Here is a 23,680-nt window from a genome sequence, read left to right as displayed (position 1 = left end):
AAAGTGCCTCAGGGATGGAAGCTCACAAACAGAGTTCATATTGATCCACCAGTCACAAAAAAACACTCTCAACCAAAGCTGTTTTTAATGTGCGTGTGTATGTCTTTTCTCTCTCCACTCAACTCTTTGTTTCCTGAATGACATTTGGCAGCGCACACGGCAACACAATACACTGCAGCTCATAGATCAGTCCAGCGAGTGTGCAGTTGTGCACCTTCATCATATACAATCCTGGAGAAATCAGGTGGCAACGCACAAACGCCTCAAAGCTCTGAGCAAAATACCATGGCTTTTAGCTTTCGGGCCCAGGCTGTCAACGTCACGACTTGTGAGGAGAGTGATCTGAATGTGTGAGGTGAATACGGTTTGTGCGGATATTTAAATGAAAGCGTACATCAACAGTTATTTCCTGTTTACTTACATGGAGCAGAACAGCTCTGAAGTGGTGGAACAAACTTTCTGACGGCATCAGGACCGCCAGAGAGCCTTTACAAACTTAAAGACTCACCTCTTCAGACTGTACCTCGTCTACAAACACTAACAAATTGTTGCGCTTAAATTGTACTTACAATGGCTCTCATCTATAGCAAGTTGTAAATCGGCTGATTTGATGAAATTTCACTTTCTTGTTACTTGTTCTTCTGAGTCTGTATCCTTATGTTTGAGATGCACTTATTGGAAGTCGCTTTGGATAAAAGCGTCCGCTAAATGACGTGTAATGTAATGTATTTTTCAAGCAAGCAGAAATTCTTTCAGTGGGCGTATGTGATAAAATCCTCACTTTGACAGCCGGATCAACACACCCCCAAGCTGCGCTCATATTGAAGGTCAGCGGTAAGAACCTCTCACGCAATGCATACAGCAACATGAAGAGACACGTGGGACCAACTTTCGAATTTTTCGATTAAGTTGCTGTGATTGGGTTTCAGAGTCAAATTGCAGCAGGTGAAGGAGAAAGTGATGAATAGTCTGACATGAGCACTGGGCGTGTTCTTAACTGTGAGTGGGTGCATGGACTCTTATCATACCAGCGCATGGAAGGAAGAGACGGAGAAGATGCCAAGTCGTCCCATGGCCAGCTTGGTGGGACGCGAGGCAAAGCCCAGCAGCCGTTTGGGGTTGGGGGGTTCGCCGCCCTGCAGACTGGCCAGGTAGCACCGGCAGCGAAACAGGTCCATGTGAAACCGCTCCAAGTTCTGCTCCCACAAGAAGATCTAACAGAGGGGAAGCGAAAGGGTTGACTTGTGATCATGCAAGATAAGCAAACTTTGCAGGCTGGATCCAGATTTATTCACAGAGTTTCTTCCAATTTGGCCACGGATGTAATTTAAAAAAAAAAAAAAAACATATCAGGCCTTTGTTAGTTGTCTATTTGGTCATTTCAAGAGGAGTGAGATGTGGGAGTGCTGAAGCCCCTGTGGAGAGGTATTACTCATCAACACAACCCCCACCGGTCGGCGACCTGCTGTGCTATGTGAAATGTATCACAGGGTGGGCCGTGGGAGGTGGAACAAAGGAACACACACACACACACTTAAAATGAAACACAATCTAGGCTTAATTTCCCCTTGTTTTACCTTCATTAACTTGTTTCAGGAATTAATTTAACTGCTTTAAATCAAGTCTTTAAATCAACGTTGATCCGGGGCATGTCTGCTTATGTAAACTCTTTTTGTAGATTAATGTGGTTCCAGACAACGATCTTGAAAAAAAGTCAGACAATGATGGAATCAAGCAGCCTCAAGTTTTTTCACTCCTTTGATCCCACCATTTGGTTAATGTGCTTTTTTAGTAGGCAATCAAATTCTACTGGGTTCTCAGAAATGGAACACGTTCTGCATGGTTGAGATTAACTGCTTCCTGCTCTTTTTTTTATGTAATATGGTTTTCTTTTACTGACTATCAACCATGTGCCACACACAAACAACCATGTGCCACACACATACAAAGACGCTCCCACAAGGAGCTCTATTGTTTAAAGGGCACATTCTTAAGACCCCGTGCAATGTTTACATGCAATGCTGCTTTAACATTCACCGGCAAATCCAGACTTGCATGGAGTTAAAAAAAAGAAAAAAGAAATGCAAAATCCTACTGAAGCTTAAAACAGCCCCATCCTAAAGAAGCTTTGAAATTCCAGCTGTGACTTGTTTCAAAACAGCTATTATATATGGAAATGTCACCTGCAGATTTTCCTTCAAGGATTGCATGCGTTTCAACATGTGTTATAAATACTCTGCATTCTGCTGCACTTGAATGTGTTTATAAATGAGCAGCGGTCAGAATATTTAAACACATCTGTCGTTGCAAGTACTCCCCAAGAACATTTCGCCTGGATGACGGCATGCAGTAAGGGTGATTTAGTGCTGAGATTTCAGCGCGTGAAGGCATCAGGGACGTTTGAAGGTACGAAGATGTGCGTCTGTGAAGCGCCTACGGTGCTTTCCCTCAACTGGAGGTTCAAGGAACTCAGCTGGCTGATCGACAGCACAAACCTGATTGGCATCAGTCAAATATGTGTCAAATGGACATCAATTATGACTCATTCACACCACGAATGTAAGGCCCACCTGCTCCAAAATGGTCTTCCTCTTCTTGGCGTCAGTGACTGTCGACAGCTGCATGTCTCCCATTTTCTTCATCTTCTCGTCCATGTCGATCTTTTGCTCCAGTTTGCGGATTTCCGTGCGCAGAAGTCGAACCGTATCCTCCCGGTGGTGCTGCCGGGCCAGGGCAGCGGCGCACGCAGAGTGGATCGCTGTGATCCAGTTCTCCAGTTCTGTCTGGCCCGACGTCTGACAGGAGAGGAAATAAGGGAGAAATAATTGCTGATATCTGAAGAATAACGAGGGGGGGGAGGAAAAAAAATCTTGAGTTGGCAGCTTAAAGAAAACAAACATGAGTCCAATTATTAGCCTCTGGCAGAGGGTGGTCACAATAATCTCATCCTCATCTCATTACTAATGTTCCAGTTCATGGATCGAACATCAATGTGGACAGATGCCATGCATATAAATAGACACATTTTAACAGTACACAATGGGCCCAGTGGTGGATCAAAGTCACAGTATGACAGTGTGGCCTTTAAACATGTCACACATAAAACAAACACAGACACTGCACTGGCTTATCTCCCACACATGGCTAAATGTCATGTATTTATGTGCCACACACCCCAAGATAAATTAGGTCTCCTCTTACTTCCATCCATCTTTGTCACTCTTAGTGATCTCTCACTTCATGCCATGTCCAGAAAATAATGAAATTACTGATTATTGAATTTCAAATACAACAATTGTTTTAGCCTTAACTGTATGTTTGAGTAAAATAAATAAAAAATGCTTTTCTTATGTGATAACGGTTCATTTTAATTACGGTATCTCTTTCACCTGGAAGAGGAAAGCGTCTCCCACTGAGTTGCTGAGGCAGAAGACAAAATCTTTCTTGGGGTGTTCAGGTACGGCCTGGACAATGCTGTTCTCCACCCACAATGCGTGTTTGGGAACGCTGTTATGGTCGATCCCGGAACGACCGTCTGACTCGTACAGGAAAAGAGTGCAGCCTTGGAAGAAGAAGAAAGTCAAGTAAATGTTGTTACTGCTGTTACCAATTAGCTAAAATGATTGAAACAAGAATTATGACTAATACATTGCAGGGATCTATGTATGTAGCAATTACCTCATAAACTGCAACAGAAGGAAAATACCCTAAAAATGTTCCATTTTATGCTAATAATGTATTTAATCCTCAGAAAGCAAAATAATAATTGAATCATTGATCGGAGCTCGAATGACAGGGTCAGGATGAATTATATGAGAGAGTCTGATTCATTTATCATTGGGGGCTGGACAGGAGTAAGGCAGGGATGCAGCTACGGATGCTGTATCTTATGCATTTCACAAGGATGAGATTAGATTTGACACGGAGGCCGCCGTAAAATTAAATTGTGATGAGGCCGAGGGGAGGAAACGTGAGGCCGCACGGAAGGGAGTGAGAAAGGACGACGGAGGCGACAACCAAGGGCACGGACTGCGTACAGACTGATGTGATTACAGTCCAACAGGAGAAGGAGGCAGAGAGATCGAACACATGCAATGAGATTAAACATACAAGATGTTTATCTAAATAGGACATCATGACTTTGTTAAAATAAAGCACAGGTCAAAATTTCAGACACAAAAGTAGGAGGCTCCATGCTCACCTTTCAAAGAGACCCAGTAGTGTTTCCACTTGCGTTTTGTTGCAGGTTCCACTTTCTTGTTTTTCTTATGAACCAAGAAGTTCTTCACAGCCAGCGCTCCCGCCTTCCTGACTATGCCTTGTGCGCAGCCAATCAGAATGTCCGCTGGATACGCACCACTCAGTGTGCAGCTGCTCCGCTCGTCGCTCACGGCAGATCCGGCCTCCTCGGCGCAGTCCCGACCCTGATGTGTCTGACAGGAGAGCGACGGAGAAAACTTAAAATGGTCTGTTATCGAGATCCTTTTTTTCTTCTTTAATAAGACAGTTAGAAGTAACTAACCCAGGCTTGATTGTCCAGCTCCTTCCGGAAATTCTCGTACACGCCTCCCCTGCCTCCATCGCCTGCTCGTCCTTCCCCTCCTCCTGCACTGCTGCTCCCGCTATCGCTCCCGTTGAAAAGGCTGCTCTCAGTAGCCGAGTAGACGGAGAAGGAGGCCGACATGGCCTTGCAGCGCCGCGACACCAGCTCCCCGTCCCCGTCCGTCTCCGCGGTGACGCCGTCGATGCCACTGTCGCCGTACTCACTGCCCTCGCCCAAAACCCCAGAGATGTCCTATGAGACAGAAAAAAAAGCAAGGAGCAACACATCAATACATGACATAATGCACACAAACGATGCCGCAAATAGCTGGGACAACACAAGGGGTTGCTGGGTTTATATTTGAGTGTGAGTGCCTTAGAGAATCAAAATGTGTCTGTGCACAACCTGTATTTATGGATTTCAGCTAAAAAAAATATATATTCTACTTGGAGCCAGAGGTTCTCTGTGCTTTCACACTTTTCTTTCACCAAACTGAGTCACTCTCTTTCTTTTGCTATGTTGTCTATTTATATCCGGTCTAACGACCCCCCTAAGCCTGGCTAGATGAATTTCTCATAAGCACTTAGTGTGCTCTGCTATCCAAGGGGGCTTGGGGGGTTCTGGGAAAGAGTTGAAAGAAAAGCCTGGTTTGCTATTGTAGTGCTTCTTTCTTATTTGGTAATTATTCTTTATCAATGACACATGGAAAAGATGGGGACAGCTTTGTTTTGTCCCTCAAATCTCTTGTTAATTGGCTTTGTGTTGATACATAACTGTGACTTTGCTTCTTCTGTAATCCTCTGGGTGAATGTGCTTTTTTTAACATCGTATAAAAGCTATAAAGGATGTTAAAAATATCTTTGAGTGGATATTTATCCATGTTAGGAGAGTGTGTGTGGTTATGGAACAGGACATTAAAGATATTATGCTTTGATGCTTTCCTTTCTGGAGGGGGGAATGTAAACCAGGCCTTACTCCATGTAATCCCTTTCCCAGCTACACAAATATACATAGTACACTTGGCTGTATATACACACACAACTTCACAGCATGACCACGCACAGGAAACGTGTCTGGTTGTCCACAAAATGTTAACTGCTGTAACTCTGTCTTGTCAATGAACCGTGTAAACTTCCTGGGTACTACTGGTAAACAAAGTCCTCTACGTTTAGGGGTCTTTATTTCGTAGAGGACAGACAGAGGAAACAGAAAAGTACAGAACAAATACGCAACCTTATCCATGTGTCACCTCCTTTGCACACTTAATATGTTAATATATTCACCACACATAATCTCACCTGAGTAGTTTGTGCACGCCGTCCCTGGAAACCGGGGCACGGTGCGGCAGGGACCCCGAGCCCCCCCAAGCCCTCCGACAGGCAGTGGGAGCGTCGGCAAGGGAGCGTGAACGCTCCGTAGCCGCCACCATCCTCCTCGCTGGGAGACATCAACCCCTCCTCCCCTCCTCCATCTTCATCACATGGGGCTTCTCTCCGGTTTTTTGCATAGCGGCTCCTCTGCCCCCTGAGGCCGGGACTCTGCTGGCTGCACAGATGGTCCAGAGACGATGCCCTTTCAGCTGAGCCTGGAATACACACAGGTGGTTATTGCAAGGCTGCGTGTGTGTGTGTGTGGGGGGGGGGGGGGGGGAGAGAGAGGTCAGCGTATTCTGATTACTGTCGGTTACTTTCAGATTACTCTGCCACATTCGGTGTATGAATTAACCTTTTCCATTCGTTGTCTGAGGGATTTTTTGGGATTGAGCTCGAACCAACGTGTGTGTGTGTGTCATTGCAACCCGAGGCAGCGCGTGAACCTTCAGCAGTTACGTTACCAGCTACTGCCTAATGCGGCTGTGATCTCCATGAGCGCCTGCCTAGAAGCCATTAAGGCTAACGACCCCGCGTGCAACTCAACTACCGGGCAGCTAACCCTCAATCAGTCGATTTCTTCAAATCACTCTTTGCTACTCGGTGAGTGTCTTGGTGCATTTCTTTTCCTCCCCCTCATCACCTGTAAAATGAATCAAATCAAGCACCCCTTTGCGCACACACACACACACGCAGATATACGTACACACAAAGCCATTTCTCAGTCACCAGAAATGGTTGCTGTGAAAAGTAAATTCTGAGTGTATCAAGATTTTTGTTATCGTGTTATTTCCACTTCTATTGACAATGACAATGGTCGTCTTTGTACCTAAAAGATATGCCTCTGAATAACTCCCTGAAAACACTGAATATGAAATCTGTGAGATAATAGCCTTTCATTTCACCTGCATTGCCTCTGGGGCGTGTGAACTGCTCCTCCACCTCTTCTTCTCCTCCGTCTATCATCTCCTCAGTACTGGTCAGATGCTCCTGGCTCAGGTCCGACATGGAGAACTCCAAGCTATCTTCCCTCCACATGTCGGCTGACTTGGACCTCTTCTTTTTAAAGCTCCCTCCCTCCCGCGGACCCTCAGTCATTCGCTGGAGGTACCGTTCCTCCCCAACGACGTCCTCCTCCTCCCCCATGGAGTCCTCTCCACCAGCCGGAGCGACAGTGTCCGCCTCCGAGGTTTCGGGAGTCGGCGTGGCCGACGGGTCGTCGTCCTGCTGGTAGGACTCCGGCCTCATCGTCATGGCAACGCGCTGCGTCCAGTGAGGGTTGATGCCAAAGTCCCCGAACGCGTCCGTGGCGGTGAAAGGTTCCTGGCCGTTCTCCGCCAAGGACTGCGGGATGCTCGGGGTGCTGGAGGAGCGCGTTGAGGCATCAGAGTTTCTGTGTTCCTGTTTCACCGAGGAAGAGTGGCGAGAGCGGCGGGCGACCGGCTGCTTGCTGGAGATGCGGAGTGACCTGGACGTGTGCTTGCGGGAGAGGTGCGCCGTCACGTCGCCGTAGAAACCACTGTCCCCGTTTTGACTTTCGGCGTTTCCCATGATTCAGCTGTAGGACGAAAGGACGAAACACATTCTTTAAGCTTGTATATATATTTATTCTTAATTGATTTTAAATCACTTCCCGAATTGTGGGCTTTGTCCTCTTATGGCACTGGCAGGTTTACTCTTGCATGAGTATGGCGTAAAACCAGGTCAATCCCTTAGCTGGATGAGTGAGTAACATTTAATGGCTCATTCACTAATGGTGATACATCAGAGCTATCAAGGATCTCTTTAAAAGGTCTTGTTGAGTTCAGCTGTGGGGCAGATGACATCAGGGATCAGGTGTCCACAACTGAGGTGGAGGTTCCCTTGCTAGTTTTGGGACGCATTAAACTGACCTGAAAGTATGGTGATTTGCTCAGCAAAACGCACTCCAATGTGGTAGCACAGGGACAACAGGGTTAATTAAAAATTGATTTGGAGCATAGACAAAGCTAACATTTCACAGAAGCTTCCATGAGGGTTTTTTCTGCTGCTGACCCATTTAATGATTTCGGTGACTATTAAGACATTTAAAAAAAAATCCTTCTCCTTTTTTATAAATGTTGTGTTTTAATTCAAGTTGTATAATTATCCATTTTGATGAAGTCTCAGCATGAATGTCTATTGGCTTGGTTGATACTGTAGCACTTCTCCCCTTCACTGGTGATTCCTTAGCCATTCTCCCTAAACGTTAAATATGTTTTCCGTAAAGTTATCCCAGCATCCTGAATCGCCGCGCTGCTCTCTATTACATAAGCACATGAAGCCGCTGAGTCAAATACTGACAGATCAGTTGGTCCTCTCTGAGTCACACGTTGTCAAATCCGCCCCACCAGGTTCTCCATGTGGGCTCAAACTGAGAGGGCGACTCAAAGTGCAAAATCGTTTTTTTTACAAATTATAATCAAGAATTCTCTTGTGTTAGGTTTGTGAAAGAAAATAAAGTAGCAAAGTAAAGTAGAACATCCAAATAAACTGGATTTTACAGTTCTATATAAAATAAAATGCTTTGCATTTTTGCGGTTACCTTTGGTTGAGCAGCCGCATCATCAATTGGTCCTCATCAGCGTGGTGTCACCTCTCACCGACCACATGATCCTCCACACCTCGTCACACGGAGGTGTCAGATTGTTCTGAGAGGGGAAGGAAGGGAGAGAAGGGGTTTGACTGGAGCCCTCACAACTTCAAAGTGACCCAATGTGTCAAAAACACACACACACACACACACACACACACACACACACACGCACACATGGGAGCAGAAGGAAGACGAGGAGGGGAAGGGGGTTCTAAAAACTACTGCAGAGCATCTGCCAGGTACGGCACAGGAAGCCGGTGAAGCATATTAGAAAGGAAAGCTGTGAAGCTCACTGGAGAAGCATTCGAAAGGATAAGAGACGGCATGCAGGATGAAAGAGAATAAAGGACACTGTGGTCACTAAGCCTGGAGTTACGATAAGTGCAAGATAGGCAGGAAAGACCAGGAGAGGTTTCAAAAATCCACACATAGAAACTCACAGATCATCAGAAACAAAGAGCAGAGGTATGAGGCTGAACATTGTAAAAAAGTCACAAACAACCAATCGCAATTTCTTAGAACTGCACCCTGAAACTCAACCTGAAACCACACAGGCATGTGCAGGCATGTGCATAAATCATTTAGGGATAACCCTGCAGACAAAGAGATGTGCACACACACACACACACACACACACACACACACACACACACACACACACGAACATTATTGCTCAAATGACAGAACATGAAAGCGGCTTTGGAGAATGATTTCCTGCCTCAGACTCAATTAAATGATCTTTTCCAATATGACCCCTAATTTTCCTTAATAACAGCCCTGAGCTGCTTAGTGTAGACCACGATTTTCATAATGTGCTATATATAATTGGGAAATACGCAAGTGCACTCATTTGTGTGTAGTTTTGCAGATATTTTCAGCTCACAGAAGGATTTTGGATTGGTAGTTTATAAATAGAGCGAAGCAGATGTAACAAATGATCCTTGTCAGTCACCTGGAGTTCAGAGGCGGGGAGACTGGCTGCTGATCTCAATGTCAACACTATTGTTAGATTTGTTCTGATAAGCATATAAGCAGGATAAAATGGAAGAGCAATCATTTCACTGTCAAGGGAGAGAAATACGGCCTTTATCAATTGCAAAGCAGATGCCGATCCACAGAGGGGGCACGGTATTTAGATCCTTTAGATCTGGTGAGAAATTTCACAATGCAAACAAAGCATTTGTTCCCTAAAATTGAAAGATTGCAGAGCAAGTACACCATACGCAATGTTTGGTTCAACTTGCACCATGCCCCCCTGTGTGCTCCTGCAGCCAAACGTAAGTGCAGCGCATTTCTCCTTGGCTGTGGGAAGCAGTTATATAAGCTGAACTTAACCCTGTTACTTCTCCTCCTCTTCCTCTCCCTCCACCCTTTATTTCTCATCCCTCCTCCAGCCCATCGGGCCCGATGAAAGTTCTCCCAACCCACATGCTGGCCACCTACCCCACAAAACAAACAGAAACACACGTTGTAAAATGCAGACACAATGCGTGGCAGGTGTTGGATATTTATTTTGGAGCTAGTTGTGCTTTGAGGCCTAATACCTAAAATGTTTTATAGCTATATGCCGTCACTGGGCGAATTAAAAGCAAAGTTACTGTAACGCCGAACAAAATGGAAACGTACAAACCAACACAAATACTGTTGTTAAGCCACACAGCTCATTTATAAGTGTATCTGTCTCGGTTTTTGTGTGAAAAACACACACACACACACACAGAGGTCAAACAAACAGAACAACCTGGGTTTGACACAACGCATGGGGAATGCAAACGCTGCCTTTTCCTCCGGCCCTGTACAGTCTAAAGTGTTTAGTTTCTTGGTCTCTCCTCTGCCCCGCGGCCTGCAGCATGGACGACGCAGAGGGGCAACAGGGGAGGGGAAGAGGGGCTCTCTGCTAAACCCACGTAGAGCTGAGAGGTGAGGCAAGGCTGCAGGCCAAATCGCTCGATGAGGTAAGGGGGGGGTTGGGTGTGGGGGGGGGGGGGGGGGTGTTGGTGCAGACACAGAATGGAAAAGGGAAGAAAAAAATATATATTGGGGAGGCTGTGCTATGAATAGAAGTTTTATATGGAACGCTGTGAAAACCGGGGGAGGAGGAAAGGAAGACTGGGAGAGAGAGAGAGGGGGGAGAGCTAGATGGGGACAAATTGGGGAGTCCTATTGTTGCAGAGGTTTAAGTGGATAAGTAGACGTTTGCTTTGGCTGCCTCTCTTCGGGGCTTAATTGAGGGAGCCGAGACAAAAGGGGAAACATAATTATTCGCTCTCTTTCTCTCAGTCTCTCAATCTCGCGGTATATTAACACATTGACGGTGTATTAATACAATGGCCTGCGTAAAAGCAGCCAAAGCATTACCGGGCGGACTAACAGACAACACACACACACACACACACACACACTGATGAGAGGACAAAGAACAATAATCATTTCAAATTAAATGATTTTATTGGTCAAAAATTCTAAATTCTTTCTAAAAACACAAGTCCATTTGTTCCATTTTAAACTTATTATGTGATTAATGCTCACTGAATTTTTCACAAAGACTACACATCAAAATAAAAAATCCGACTCGGCTGGGCATCTCAGCGGGGCCCGAATGTGCCACCCGACTGCGGCGTGGGACACAACTCGGTACCGGAGCTTACAAACTCTGTTGCCACCGTTGGAGCTGGAAAAGATGCTCGACGCCTCTGCGCTCTCACGTCCATCACTGACACCGCTTTCTGCCGCATACGACAGAGGACAATAGCACAAAGGCCCCGCGTGCTTCGTAGTCACTCGCCGCTGCACAATTCCCGGGAGAAATCTCCGAGCAGGTTTTTCCGACTCGCACGCTCACGCTCTCACTCTGCTTGGAAAAATACCAAAGGCCTGTCAGAACAGCCACGCAGCAGGCACACCCTCCTCCCCCCCCCCCCGCCAATCTTTTCATCTCTGCACCTGTCTCACAGCTACACCCGACGTGACACACAGCTCAGCTCTTTAGTTTCAAACCACACATGACGTGGAGGTGCTGAACTGTACTCCAAATCAAGCCAAACAAAACCTGTCTCATTGCTTTTATAAGCCTGTCATTGGCTGAAAATGATTAAATCGCTTTTACAATATACTTACAATTGTACTTTTTACTCATGTAGAAGTCTTAATATTTGTCTGGCTATTCTATTCTAACCTGTTGGCTTTATGAACAGTAAATAATTCCATTTCTTTATGTTGAGTATTTTTTGGCTTTGTGAGTTTGTAGTTATTCTTAACCTACTGGTTGGTCGCTGCGGACGCTGCTGCTGCACTAAAATCAAATGAATTCTCGAGACTCGCAAACTAGTTGTTGGTGATTAAAGTGTCTGTTTTTAAATGAATTACCATTGGAGGCACTATAGGCAGTCTCTAAGGACTTTAACATTTTTGGGACCAGAGCACCACAGACAACCCAATAAATGATTCAAAGTCAAGAGTCAAACTCTTTTAGAGACATTTAAGGCAGCAACAGTAGTCCGCACTCTGTAACCAGAGAAGCTTTTAGCTTGACGGACGTTCCCTCAACTTTCTTAGCACCCTTAGACCACCCCAGCTCTCTGTCGAGCATTGAATCCCATTATGGACTCACCCTTCCCCGAGGCCTACTTCTCGCACCTTTTGCATTCCACAAATGGTTAACGTACCCCCCCCCCCTCACCACCACCTCACGGCCTGGGCTTTATGCCCTGTTGAGGTCAACACTCTCTCTGGGGGGTAAACAGGGGAATTTTCTTGATGGAGCAAACTTCATTCCAAGCAAGTCAAAATAGAACCCCATTGGAATCTGGGAGACATTTTTATGGGAGCCCCTCCATGCTCCCTGGTTTTACGTGCACACCTGCAGAAATACACAAAAACACTTGCAGCATGCATGCATGCATGTACGTCTGCTGTGAAAGATAACAAATATTCACAAAACACATGAATCAGAACTGGGAGCAGGCTCACTGGTCCAAACAAATGAGGATTGTGGAAGTATTTGTCCGGGCCCGTCTGCATGCTCACATGAGGGCCGCCTCATTGTTCATGTTGAAGAGGAACTGTATCTGGATAACGGTCAGATATGCTCGGAGATTCACCTATTGTAGCGCACACCCCCGTGCACTCACAGTCCCCCTGGGACGGCAGTGTCTCAGACATCACTGGTAGAATTCCCTGGAAGAGGGAGATTAGCTTCTTATTCATCCTTTCGGGATCTGACAAGACACACGCCACCTCCCCCCTCTCTCAGCTTAAGCACACACTTGCGCACACACATGCACACACACAAACAGCTTGGCTGCAAACATTGAGTCCCGGCTGCTGTTTAAAACCAAACATTCATTTTTCTTTTAACTGGTAAGAGACAAATGATAATTCCTTCCTGAAGTGCTTTCATTTTGTGGGCACAGAGGAGGGCAAAGCATAAAGATGACATCAAAGTGCAGAGGGGGAAAAAATGAAGACGATTGCTTTCCATTTACTATGTTCCCCTCGAACTGTCGTTGAGAACTGGAGATTTAAAAAAAAATAGGCACAAAAAAGGATTGCGATGATGGTGGTCATTCACTGCAGGTTCTTCTTTAAAAAAAACATGCTAAACTAAATAAAAAATAGAAATAACACTAAAAAAAGAAATAGATACTGCACAATATATATAGATTTGGGGTCAGTGTCTGTGTGTCATCTGAGGATCAAGTGGAAAAGATAAAAGGCAGTGGAATTCAGTGTGAGCCAATTGCCTCAACTTTACTCCTCAAGTGTCACTAACTTCATTAAATGCGCTCCCCCGTCGTTCAAGGGGCTTACACTGTACGCTCCTTAACTGAGATTCCAGACTGTCTCTGCGGCACGGTGCAGTCAGGGATTACCATATTTTAAGGAAAATCCTCCCACCGCAAGTCCCGCATCGAGTGTGAGGCCCGGGAGAGTCCTTGAGCGCGGGTACCTTTTGACGCTCCACTCTGTGGCTGCCGAGAAGCTAACTCAGCGATCCGTGGGTCCCTGTTTGAATTGAAAGACAGGAAACCCTCGCGGCTTTAAGCCTCCAATTATGATCGTTTCGAGATGTATATTTGAAACGGGAGGCCATTTACACCGGATGATCAGAGCACTCCATTCTCCCGCTCGTTCCGAGAGGAGGAGCTGAGCATGAGGAGATCAAAGAGTAAGCCTAAATGAAACCCATCCTGGTTACTGTGCCACTTGTTCATAGAGTACATTCCGCAGCGAGCAGCAGGTTGCAGGACCAAAGGCAAACTGTCACCTGCTTTTTGTTGAAGCCTGATAAATCGTCCATCTTCTTTCTGCTATTGCACAATCAACGCTCACTCGTCCTTCCTAATGAAATAGTGATTGCACAGACAATCGCCACCCAGTCATGAAAACCAATCAACTGAATATTCATGCGGTGATTTGCTTGCTCCAAATATGCGAGCGTCAGAACAAGAAGTGTTGTTTAATTATCCAGGAGAAGCGGGACGAAACATTGACTGTGCTCCAGATTCAGCTGGTAACCGTAGAAACCCTGCGGGGCAGGAGGCGGCCTGGGGGAGGAGCAGCTAGGAGTGGGAAAATAAGATGAAGAAAGTGTTTTTAGAAGAATAGGAATACTTCAATATCTGTAGTATTACTCCCGCACTGAATCCTGTGCTGTTCGGCCAACCGGATTTGTCTTCTGTTTTCCTCTTTTATGCGACTCACAGTGAGACAAATTCCTCTCAGCTTGGTTGACGTGGCAGTATAGTAATGACGTGGGACAAGACAAACGTCAAGAGCTGTTGAGCCTGTAATAATTGAATCATGCTATAGCTTGATAGCTTGTTGCACCATCTTGAAAAGGTGATTCCTCCATGTTACCCCCGATCTCCTCTTTCCCCTGGAAAGGAAGCCGAATTACTGTTTTTTTTTCTTTTCCACATAAGGGTATACTTCTTATACTATATATATATACCAGGTTTAAATTTGAAAATACTTGTTTCGTCACCATTTCTTTTTTCCCTGACACACACGCGGACGAACACGGACAGGTGTTGAATAGAGCGAAAATTGGCAGGTTACACTCACTATTGGGCGAAATGACAGGGTGCGTGAGTGAGATAGAGGGATGAGAGGGTTTTAGGCCTTTGGGTAGACTGATTGAGGTGGGATGTTGAGACTGGGTGATAGGATGAGAGAAGCTAGAAGAAGAAAAAAAATGATGGTGTTGAAGGGGGGATGAGAGGCTGTTAGAGCTAGCGGAACAGAGTGTTGGGCCACAGGTAGAAGGATGAATGATGTGTGCTGAGGTGGAAGGAGACATGAGAGGTAAAGAGGTGGAGTGGTGCTGATAGGTCCCGAGGGGCCGATAGAGATAGATGTTGTGTCAGTTCAAAGTAGGACACATGTGAACCGGTCAGATTTGTTGTCAGTAACGATGCGGCTGGGGGAAGACTATTTGGAGAGAGTTATTGAAGACGTGAGAAAGAGAAACAAGGGGATTGGGGTTTAAATGCTGCAACAATGCAATATGCAGGTATTAGCTCCACCTGGTTTTGATCAACTTGTTAATGATGCAAAGACAACGTTATCACTTCATAAAATTAAGATTTCTGCGGAGGCTCTGCAAATCCTTTGTAATAACGCTACATTACCTTTGGCTTCACGGCCCAAGCACAGGTAGGGAAGGAAGAAAAGGTGGAGAGGTATACTGCAGAGAGACGGGGGGAGGTGGAAAGGGAAGTTATCTTAGTGGATCCCTGCACCTGGGTCAACAGCAGACTAACAAAGAATCCCCTTGAAGAAGAGACAATGCGCTGCAGTGAGAGATGGGGGTAAGGCATGTTCAGCAAGGATGTGACAGACAAAGTCTTTATGTTGTGTCTCTGCCTCTCGGGCCAACAGAGACCAACACCATAATACAGTGTGGCTACACTCCTGTAAAGGTTTTTACTGGCCAAAAGGCAAAAGCTGTTACCAATAACTAAACTAAGAGTAGCATATCTACACATTTACAGTAAATATACACTCAAGAATGGAGAATTTACACATTTTCTTACTGTAATTATGTATTTATTTATACACACTGTGCACTGTTTACTGTGCAAAAAGCAACCGTCTCTCTTGCTTCTTCTTCATTCTTGCATTGCGTACACCCAATCATCAGAGTAAGATGTGACTATAAGAATTACCACCCCGACTTTTGAATATTTCCATGACTACAAGCTGTTTTAGCAGCTTTAACTGGTCAAGTTCCATTGGTCAAGTTCAGCACTAAACTAGATTTAGACTAGAATAAACTCAAACATTGTTGTTTTATTTAATTTAGTGTCCAAATACCACATGCAGCTTGTGATCAACACATGGTGACTTCCGAAAAAGAATCATGTTAATTCTATTTTCTGCAACATAAAAAACATAAACCAGTGGGGGTTAACTTCATCCACTATAAAGCTTTTAAAGGTTGGTAAACCGTAATCACATCCCGGGCCACTAAAATAAAAGTCCCTCTGGATTCCAGCCAATATTTAAACGATGATGGCAAAAAAACTATCACCGAGACAGGGATGTCAACAACATGTCAGCAATGCGGCGTCTCTTCAGTGGATGGAGTTGGATCTAGGTCAATGGGTCCATTTCCTGGGAGTTTGGGAGCTCGTGTGTGGACTCGAGCTGGAGGTCATTGTTTGGGCTCTGAGTGGCTACGATGATGGAGTCTCCCCACCCAGTGCATTAGTGACCTGTATAAGCTCCACATGACTCACTGACGTCTGAGTGCAGGCCTGAGGGGAGAGGACAAAGGCAATCCGACCACACATGCACACGCATTCACGTGTCTTAAAACCAACGCACCAGGAGACAATAACAAAAAACACACGCCGCTCACCACAGGGGTTTTTATCACAGAAGAAACTAAGTCCAAAGAACAAAAAAGAAACCATGCAGCTCTGCCTGTAAGCCTTACTTCTGGCTCTACTCAACTCCCCCGAACAGACCCACGCACATTCAGACGTATTCGCACACATATTTGCACATGCACACACTTACAAATGCACATATAGAGGCTTTTGAAACCGCCTCATACGATCCCACTCTATCACTTCCAGGTCAACAGGCAGGAAGCTGAAGTGTGACTATGTGATGAGCACTGAGTTGCTGGTCAGCGCTCCCTTTATGTAACTAGTGTAATGGAGGGGGTTGAAAGAAAAAGGAGGAGAGGAGAGTCAAGGGCCAAGTGGCTTGTTTCCTTTGCTTTAATTACACACGTGATTGTAAACTTGGACGGAAACACACAAACACCGAAAGCGGTTGTAAAGATTCCCAAGCAGATAAAAAAAAGAGGAAATCCCGGGCCAAACCCCCTTCTCCCTCCCTCCCTCCCTCCTGTGCAAACAAAGCATAAGCGATATCTTTGAAGACACTCTTTGCACTCCCACAGTAATTCCTCCTTAAATCTAGCCCTACCCACAGAAATGCATTTCCACTCTCTCAATCTTTCAGGTGACATCGTCTCAGCGAATGGACTTCAAATTGTACTTCTTTGGAAAGGCAAATAATAAAATAATAGCTTTGTACAAAATGATGCATATATGTTCTTCTGAATGAAGGGCAATAAGAAGATCTAACCCTGTGTATATGAAATAAGATGTAGATGCATGGGCAGACACACACGCATTTACACATCATCGGTTGGCAGCCCGAGCCGACGTGTGGGCTGGAACGCAACACTGATCAGAGATAATGGGCAGACATGACAGGGATGGCAACGCTGTCACACCGAGAGAGGAAGGAAGGAGGGATGAGATAGCAAGAGGGACAAAGAAGATGAAAAAAAGAAAGGAAGAGAAAAAGGGAGGCAACAAAGGAAGGAAGGAAGGGAGGAAGGAAGAAACTCCCAATTCAACAGCAGACACAGAAGAGACAAAAGATGGGAAATGAGTGAACATGCCAGCTCATGTCAGCTCTGAGACACCCCTCCCCCCCCCGTCTGATCCCCTCCACAAATTACAGGCATCCCCTTCTGCTTCTCCCACTCCCTTTGCATCTTTCCCCCTCTTCTTCTCATCAGGGGGTTGATGTCGAGGAGTCTGGCGCACGGCAAAAGTTCTTTCACCTGATGTTTCCCACTCCCCTGCTAACAACGCCTGTCGTGCTGCTCAACCAGACGGGCGACATTGCCTGATCAATGCACATGAGCAAACACGTCAGTTCAACATAACGTTCAGCCACTCTTGTGTTGCACAATGTCTCACATTTTCAAAAGGTTAAACGCAAAAAAAAAAAAAGGCCTGGGGAAGAGAAGACAAACACACAAAGATCCGCCTGCACGCATCTGTACGTAAAGAAAACGTGTCTCAGCATAATGAGCGACAGCATGGTTTATGACACAAACGCATTTTCACTACGTTTCCTGTTTATCAAATCATCTCACAACATCTCCGATTCACGTCGTCAGCCAATCCGATGCTTTTGCCGTTCGCTGTAACCGCACTTGAAGGGGATTCCCCCTTCTTATTGAACATAGCCAGACAGAAGCTGCACCTTAATTAGACACACTCGGTGATAACCACAGAATAACATTTTGTCTTGTTTTATTCCTGAGACAGACTTCAACAATATCTGTCTGGTACCGGGCTGCAAGTGACAGGGAGCAGGGAATTGGGAGAGAGAGAGAGAGAGAGAGAGAGAGAGACAGAGAACCCACAGGCACACAGTTAAACACAAACATTTAAACAGCTTGATTGCATGTGGGGAGACGGGCACTGGGGGGGCTGCATAAGCCCCGTATTTGCTTAACAGCAGAAATAAGAAGACTTCTGAGGAAGTGAAGCATTTTCTAACAACGGTTAGAAGAGGAAGACGAGAGAGAGAGAGAGAGAGGAGAGATCATCCCTTTTATGCTAATTGCATCATCCCTTTATCGTGCCGGCCACATGCTCATCAGACTGCAACTTGTGTACTGTATCTATGATCATAAAGAGAGAGCGTCCGTCTGCTCTGCCACAAGGTCAGGAGAGTCGCTGTGGGGGGATAAAGATGTGAGAGTATGTGCATCAAGCTGGGGTTCCATGTTGTTTAATCCATGTTGTTCCATGTTGTTTTATTATAGAAATTGCACGATTAATCGTGCAATTTCTATAATGTATTTGACGCATGGAGGACTGTATGAGCGATACATCTGCAGAAAGAAGCAGGAGTATGATTTAAAGTCATGGCTTCTTTTTTTTGGTTGGATAATTAAAAAACCCTGAAGACAGATATTTCTACTTATATTAATATAAAGCTGAAAAATATATAGTTTGTTTCCTCTGCGACTGTGTGTACTTGTCTCATATAAATGTCCCTACACAAGATAAATAATGACACTTTAGGGACATTTGATTAAGGTTGGAGTTACAGAACGAATCTAACGATTGTTTCAATTGGTCTGGTCATTGTTAAAGAGAATATGCCTTTACCTACTGTATATCTGCCTGTAGGTGAGGGGACTTGAGTGTATCAATCTGGGTCACTACGTACACACACACACACACACACACACACAATACAAATACACCCGTACACCCACAGGGCTCACTTAGCCGAGCCCCATCCCCCCCTTTCACACTCAAATACTATATTAGCTTACTGTACACAGATGGAGCACATGGTCCCGTGGATGCGCACATATTTGTCCTGAACACACATTTGCAGACGTAGTAAATGGACACACACATACACGTAAACCTGCATGGGGGTGTATGAGATAATGGCTTTTCCCCTCTTTTCACATCCCCGTGCTTCAGCAAAAAAAAAAAGACACACACACACCAGTTTTTATCTGCCACTATAAATCCTTTCACAGATCACTTCCTGAAAACCCACGGACGATATTCAACTTCCTCGTGGCAGCAACTGAAGCGCTGAATTGCAAGAAAGATAACATGAGGGCAGGATACTGGGAGAAAGGCGGGAGAGAGAGGGAGAGGGAAGGATAGTCCCTCACGCTTCCCAAAAATGAAACCAAAAGAAAGAGCAAAGTCTGTTGCAAAATGTGGGTGCAAATATTCTTATATGAATTCTTATTCAGAAGTTGAAATAGGTTTACTGACTTAATGAGTAACCACTGAAGTCCATACATTGTAGCACGGTGAAAGAACAGGAAACCACAAAGCTGTTTGGACAAAAAGCCAAATATTTACAGGTATTTTGGCTTCTTGTTTGATTCTATCAGAAATAGACTTTGCATGCCACAGCAGTATTAAACAGCAAACTGTAAACACTATGATAACTGATAGAAATGTATTGATGAAACACTCCTGATACCCAATCTAGAACTTAAATAACCAAATGGCTTGCAAAAAAAAGGACAGCGGAGACGCTGTTCCCTTTGACCCCCAATCATTCTTAGTCCGTCCGGAAGTCTTAAGATGACCCTGACCGCTGAGTACTAACATGTCTGACCCACACTCATTCGAGTGAGAGATGGTAAATCCATCTGAAATAATAAGCAAGAGGTCAAATTACACCTTTACAAAATATTACCTTTACGCTCTGTCTCTGTCATTGTCGCTCTTAGCCAAGTTGTTTTTCCTTAAAGTAGCTCTGAGGTCTCCCTTTTGTCTTTCTAGTGTTTTCTCTCCTAACCCTCTATTAATACTTCCACACGTAACTCCACGCACACATGCAACGTCTCTCTTCAAGCTTTTGGTAAGTCACCATGACTTTAGTGTTTATCTGGAGTCATTTCCAGAATGAATTATAAGTCAATTGTTCTTTGTCCTTCTTATGTAAAAGCACACAGTCAAATATGCCCATGCATTACTTTATTTGCCCTTTGAGCCGAGCGGTTTGTTCAATGGCGGGGAAACGTCAGGTGGTACCAGTCCAGAGGGCTCTTAAGCTATTCTGTTATCACTAAATTACCTCGGTCCCAGTGGGAACATTAATGATTGATAAAGTGCTTTCCTCAACACACCACTGAACCATGCATATCAGCTATTTGAACGAAATGTGTGAAAGGCTTTTTTTTTCTTGTTGTTCTCTGGTATTAAATATATACTCTAAATAGGTGTTTGTGTGTGTGTGTGTGTGTGTGTGTGTGAGAGAGGGAACACCCCATCGAGGGAAAGAGAGCCACCACCAAACAATAGTAAAGTGTTAAATTACACACAGAGAGAGTCACGTTGTGGAAGAAATCCTATTAAAAGTGTTGGCACACATACATATATGGACCATGGGGTCAAAAGCACCAATTTGAACTCCTCACTAGGACTTCGCCTCCGTTTGTCCTTCTCACAGATGCATTACCACTGACCCAAACGGTTAACAAACCAACACGCACAACATGAAGCCAGTTAACTTAAACACCCAAACAACTCTATCTCTGTCACTCGCAAAAGTCCCCTGAAAAACAACCAGAAAAGATGAAAGGAATCTCTTTACCTTTACTTAAGCTCCCAGTGTTTCCTGCGCGAGTAACAGCTAATTCCCAGTGGTGGTTAAAACCTGCTCGGATCCTCTCCGAGAGCAAACAGGGGAATCCTTGCATTAGTGAGACGTCTCCTGGACTCCAGCGCAGCGTTTGACTCCACACACACACACACACACACAGACACTCACACACACTCACTCACACACACACACACACACACACATCACAGCACATACTCACACATGCTGCCTCTTTCACGCGTAGACCAGACTGAAGGCAGAGGAGAGGGTGTGTGTGTGTGTGTGAGTGTGTGTGTGTGTGTGCGCGCTGGCTGAGTCTGAGCCCGCCCCCTCTTCTCTCTGCTTCTCTTCTCTCCCACATGCACTCACTCTCCTCCTCCTCCTCCTCCTCCTCCTCCTCTTCCCCTCTCTCGCCTCCCCTCCCTCTATCTCTCTCTCTCTCTCTCTCTCTCTCTCACTCAAATTTCACCTCCCCCGGCTTGCCAATTGACTGCCAGCATGTATGCTGGGTCTGTGCCTTTGAGCTTTTAGATGTCCCAGTCCTCTTTTTAATTGCTGGCTCTCTGGCCTCAAGTTCTACACACACCAAAAAAAAAAAAAAGATACACAGACACAGTTGACAATCACAGGCATTGAGTAACAAACAAGGACACAGACATGAACACATTTGCTCACAAGTAAAATACAAGGATTGATACAGTCAATTTGAAGATTAGAATAGTAAATCTAAATTAAATAAAAAACAGCTGAGGTGCTGGATTATCAAACCGGCTGAAGTAAAGCATCCACACGCTTACATCTACAGATATTCGTGCCCCAAAGAAAGTCTCCAACCAAAAGCTGGATTTATAAAAATGGATTTCTTCCTTTTCTTTTGAGTGTTTGAATGTTTTTTTTTGTCATTTTAAAATGAGTAACTTCAAGGTATGGCTCAACCAGAAAGGGTCAGTGAGGTGTACAAGGAGAGTCGTGATTAGTCCTTGGAAACCTTCAGAACTGCTGAAGCTTGTCTTACTGCGTTTTTTTGTCCACCCCCTCTTTCCTACTATGTTATCTTGCTCTTTGTAACAGAGAAATAAATAGAAAAATAAACACTGAAAAAGTTTAGCTATTTTAATTATTTCAGGAACCAGGAAATCTGTAGGGTTGAAACTACTCAAATCCCTTGTGTGGAACCATCCTGTAGTGCAGCCCATTCCTACGCTCACTATGTCCCAGACAACCCTGCCCTTACATTTATTTCCATTTACTTTTCTTATTATTGGAAAATATCCTTCAGGAGTTGAGGAGGTCCTACAATGATTGATTCTGTGGCAAGTTTCACCACTGAAAAGAATACATTAGTGTACATCTGTTAATGCAAATATGAACTAGTAATTGAGATATTCTGAAAAAAAGCAATTCTCCGAATTTTTAGAAGAACGAGGACAGTTACATAATACATCTGTATGCTGCACTGTTTGGGAGTATTTAACATTTATGGGGACAAACATGTCGGGACAAAGGGCAGAGAAGGAAACAGATCCCCCCCCCCAACAAAAGACCGTGACACAGCCTCCACAGGGAAGAGAGGGGAGACAGTCAAAAGTGCACGCTGGTGCACGAGCAACACACACACACACACACTTTCACAGCCTATTTCCCGCAGGCAAATGATGACATTTCAGCACCTAACTCAAGACAATGCCACTGCATCCCAAATCTTTTGTGCACGCGGCGCGTGTGTGCGCACGTGTGCCGTCTGTCTGACTGTCTCCTATCACCTGTCTACTCGCTTTCTTCCACTTCCTCTCCCTGTTTGTCTCTCTCTTTGTGTTATCTAACAAATGAGCTGGAGAAGGTCCTGTCCTGCTATAGGAGCCGGCTGAAACAGGAAATAACCAATCCAAGAGGATGAACAGCGACCACCAGTTTCCCACACTCCCACCCAAACATAGCGTTGCTGGGCCTCACTGCCGTAGTTCGGGGAGGAACTGGTTCGTAGATTAAAGACAACGCGGAGCAACGACTGTAACGGCATGTCGGCACAAGCAGTGCAGCGAGGAGGCAATAGCAACAACAGCAGGTGGAGGGTGTTATGTAAGGAGAGAGGAGGGCTGGAGAAACATCAGGCTTCCTTTGTGATTGCTCGTGTTGATCTGTCTGCACTCATCTGGCGTGCTGCGTTTGAAATGTGAGCACGCTCCTTATTAGTTCTCGGCCGTGCAGCTGGGCCGGCGCTGAGTGAACGAAAATCAAAGTCCATCCTCCAGACGCCTTTTTTGTCGAATGAACAGACTAATCCGTAGCAGCGCTGTGAGAGCGTTCGTCCTCCCGTCTTTCTGCACACCTGAACTGGCATTTCAGCACAATAGACTCAGCCTTTCAGTCCTCATCAGACGTTATCGCAGTGTCTACGTCCCGAGGGATGAGGGACAGATTGGTTTTCCCATTTTTTAGACCCCCTGTCATATCCGTTGCTAAACATATCGAAATGCATGAACATACTGTAATGGAAAAGGGACCAAAGAAATATATGCACATATACGCAGTCAGGAAGCTTGTTCCCCCCCCACCCAGCCACCCATCTTGCCAGATTTGATCAAATCATTATGACCAGCCATGCGAGCAGAGCTGATGAATAATGTATGTAATGCTCGGCCACAATAGCACACCCCTTCTGGCCTGCTACCTTTCTCTTAGTCAGAGCAGCTACCGGTTGCTTTGGGCCATATCAGCTGATCCCTGACTAGCGCTAAAAAC

At 45.2% G+C, this 23,680-nt stretch overlaps 1 protein-coding gene across 2 annotated transcripts in view; it reads right to left on the bottom strand.

The window, feature by feature from the left end:
- The window catches only part of tiam1a (TIAM Rac1 associated GEF 1a), a 45,291-nt gene extending 24,091 nt beyond the window's left edge, over nucleotides 1-21,200 (bottom strand). The window contains exons 1-9 of one of the 2 annotated variants that reach the window (XM_037467095.2): nucleotides 20,930-21,200; nucleotides 8,477-8,582; nucleotides 6,819-7,471; nucleotides 5,842-6,128; nucleotides 4,523-4,795; nucleotides 4,202-4,433; nucleotides 3,390-3,562; nucleotides 2,571-2,795; nucleotides 1,029-1,214 (exon numbers count right to left, since the gene is read on the bottom strand). In XM_037467095.2, the coding sequence (XP_037322992.2) occupies nucleotides 1,029-1,214; nucleotides 2,571-2,795; nucleotides 3,390-3,562; nucleotides 4,202-4,433; nucleotides 4,523-4,795; nucleotides 5,842-6,128; nucleotides 6,819-7,464 (2,022 nt within the window). In that variant the 5' untranslated portion in view covers nucleotides 7,465-7,471; nucleotides 8,477-8,582; nucleotides 20,930-21,200. Of the gene's footprint in view, nucleotides 1-1,028; nucleotides 1,215-2,570; nucleotides 2,796-3,389; nucleotides 3,563-4,201; nucleotides 4,434-4,522; nucleotides 4,796-5,841; nucleotides 6,129-6,818; nucleotides 7,472-8,476; nucleotides 8,583-20,029; nucleotides 20,250-20,929 lie in introns of those variants that run through there. The other variant, XM_037467096.2, reaches the window with a different exon arrangement.
- Nucleotides 21,201-23,680: the final 2,480 nt, after the last annotated feature.

The sequence above is a fragment of the Pungitius pungitius genome, chromosome 16, assembly GCF_949316345.1.
Source record: "Pungitius pungitius chromosome 16, fPunPun2.1, whole genome shotgun sequence".
Classification (NCBI taxonomy): domain Eukaryota; kingdom Metazoa; phylum Chordata; class Actinopteri; order Perciformes; family Gasterosteidae; genus Pungitius; species Pungitius pungitius.
Note: the sequence above shows the minus strand (reverse complement) of the source record. Positions and strands in the feature narration are given on the sequence as shown.